Here is a 1443-nt window from a genome sequence, read left to right on the forward strand (position 1 = left end):
AGGCCTATGGGGGGCTCATTAAACACAGGCATTTGAAACTGCCAATCACAAAAAAAGCTTAACAAGGTCTATTACGAGCAATCAGAGGACTACCTGCCTGGCAGGAGCCCAGCAGTCAAGATTAGCTCTTAATTAGCTACATAATGCACGACTTTCACATGTTCATCTAACTCGTCCAAGCCTCATGAGCGAAGCCAAGCCTCCTGTGTATGCAAGCATGTGTGCAAGGTTTTATTTGTGTGTGTCTGTGTGTCTGTGACTGTGTTTGTGTGTGTGTGTGTGTGTGTGTGTGTGTGTGTGTGTGTGTGTGTGTGTGTGCGAGTGTGTGTGCGCACGCATGTGTGTGTCTGTGAATGTGTGTGTGTCTATCTGTATATTTGTTTGTGTGTGTGTGACTGTGTCTCTGTGTGTGTCTGTGTCTCTGTTTGTGTGTGTGTGACTGTATGTTGATCTTTCTGTGTCTGTGTTTCACTGTACCAAAAAAAGGCTAGTAGCGCTAGTCATCTTAATTCCCTTTTAAAATCACGAGTGGCAAAGGGGAAGGCTGTGTCTAATTCGTTTCTTTTTTAGACGAGAACTCGCGGTGTAAAATATTCAGATTGGTTACGTGAATCTCAGTGTCTACATAATGCCTGTTGTGTCTCTGTGACAGTCAGACTTTGCTTTGAAGTTCAACAACACAGCACACAGTGTTCATCCAAATGACTGCTTTTATGGAGGGTTGACAACAGAATGTGGCCAGAAGCACTCAACTGCACAACTGCACAGCTTTAAAACGGAGTCCCCTGATTTAGGACAACTCTCGGGAGCCATATTACCACTGTAATCAAAATGAACTCTCAGGGGAATATCCCTCTTTAAATCATGAAGTGAGCTGGTCTCAGATACATCAATTTGTCTGTTTTTCTAATATGTATATCACTCTTTTTTCATTTTTAAAAACGTATTGATTTGTGAATTATAGCACTTCGGATGGATTTACATAAATATGACTCACTACCCCGGATATTTCTAAAAAACCTCCACATGAAATATATTGTCTTGTCAGGAACCCGGGAGGATTTGTCAGAACCGGTCCTCAGCGGATCGTTCAAAAGAGGAACTCTGCAGGTGACTGTGATATGGGAGCCCCTGGAAGTAGAACAGCCCAAAGCGTCTCTCTCTCTCTCTCTCCACGGATATTTTCTCCTCCCCACATCATCACACGTTTCTTTTTAAAGTGTGAAAAAGCTCCGGCTAACTGGCAGAGGAAGTCCCAGCTTGGCCCGCAGAGAGGAGGCAGATGGTCAGTTTATTATTGGGGAAGGGGAACGTGGCGGGGAGGAAACGGCAGCCGTAACTCCTTCACTGCATCCGCCGTTAACCACTCGTAATGACCTCCCATCTTGGCTGTTTGGAGGTTATTGGGAGCATTAGCATATTTTGGTCACTTTTAGCTCTGTA

The 1443-nt window shown here is 44.4% G+C and overlaps 1 protein-coding gene across 1 annotated transcript in view; it reads left to right on the plus strand.

Moving 5' to 3' along the window:
• The window catches only part of LOC134079767 (neutral alpha-glucosidase AB-like), a 9343-nt gene extending 8517 nt beyond the window's left edge, over positions 1–826 (plus strand). The window contains exon 11 of the mRNA XM_062535843.1: positions 653–826. Within this exon, the coding sequence (XP_062391827.1) occupies positions 653–826 (174 nt within the window). The remainder of the gene's footprint in view (positions 1–652) is intronic.
• Positions 827–1443: the final 617 nt, after the last annotated feature.

This window comes from Sardina pilchardus, chromosome 5, assembly GCF_963854185.1.
Source record: "Sardina pilchardus chromosome 5, fSarPil1.1, whole genome shotgun sequence".
Taxonomy (NCBI): Eukaryota; Metazoa; Chordata; class Actinopteri; order Clupeiformes; family Clupeidae; genus Sardina; species Sardina pilchardus.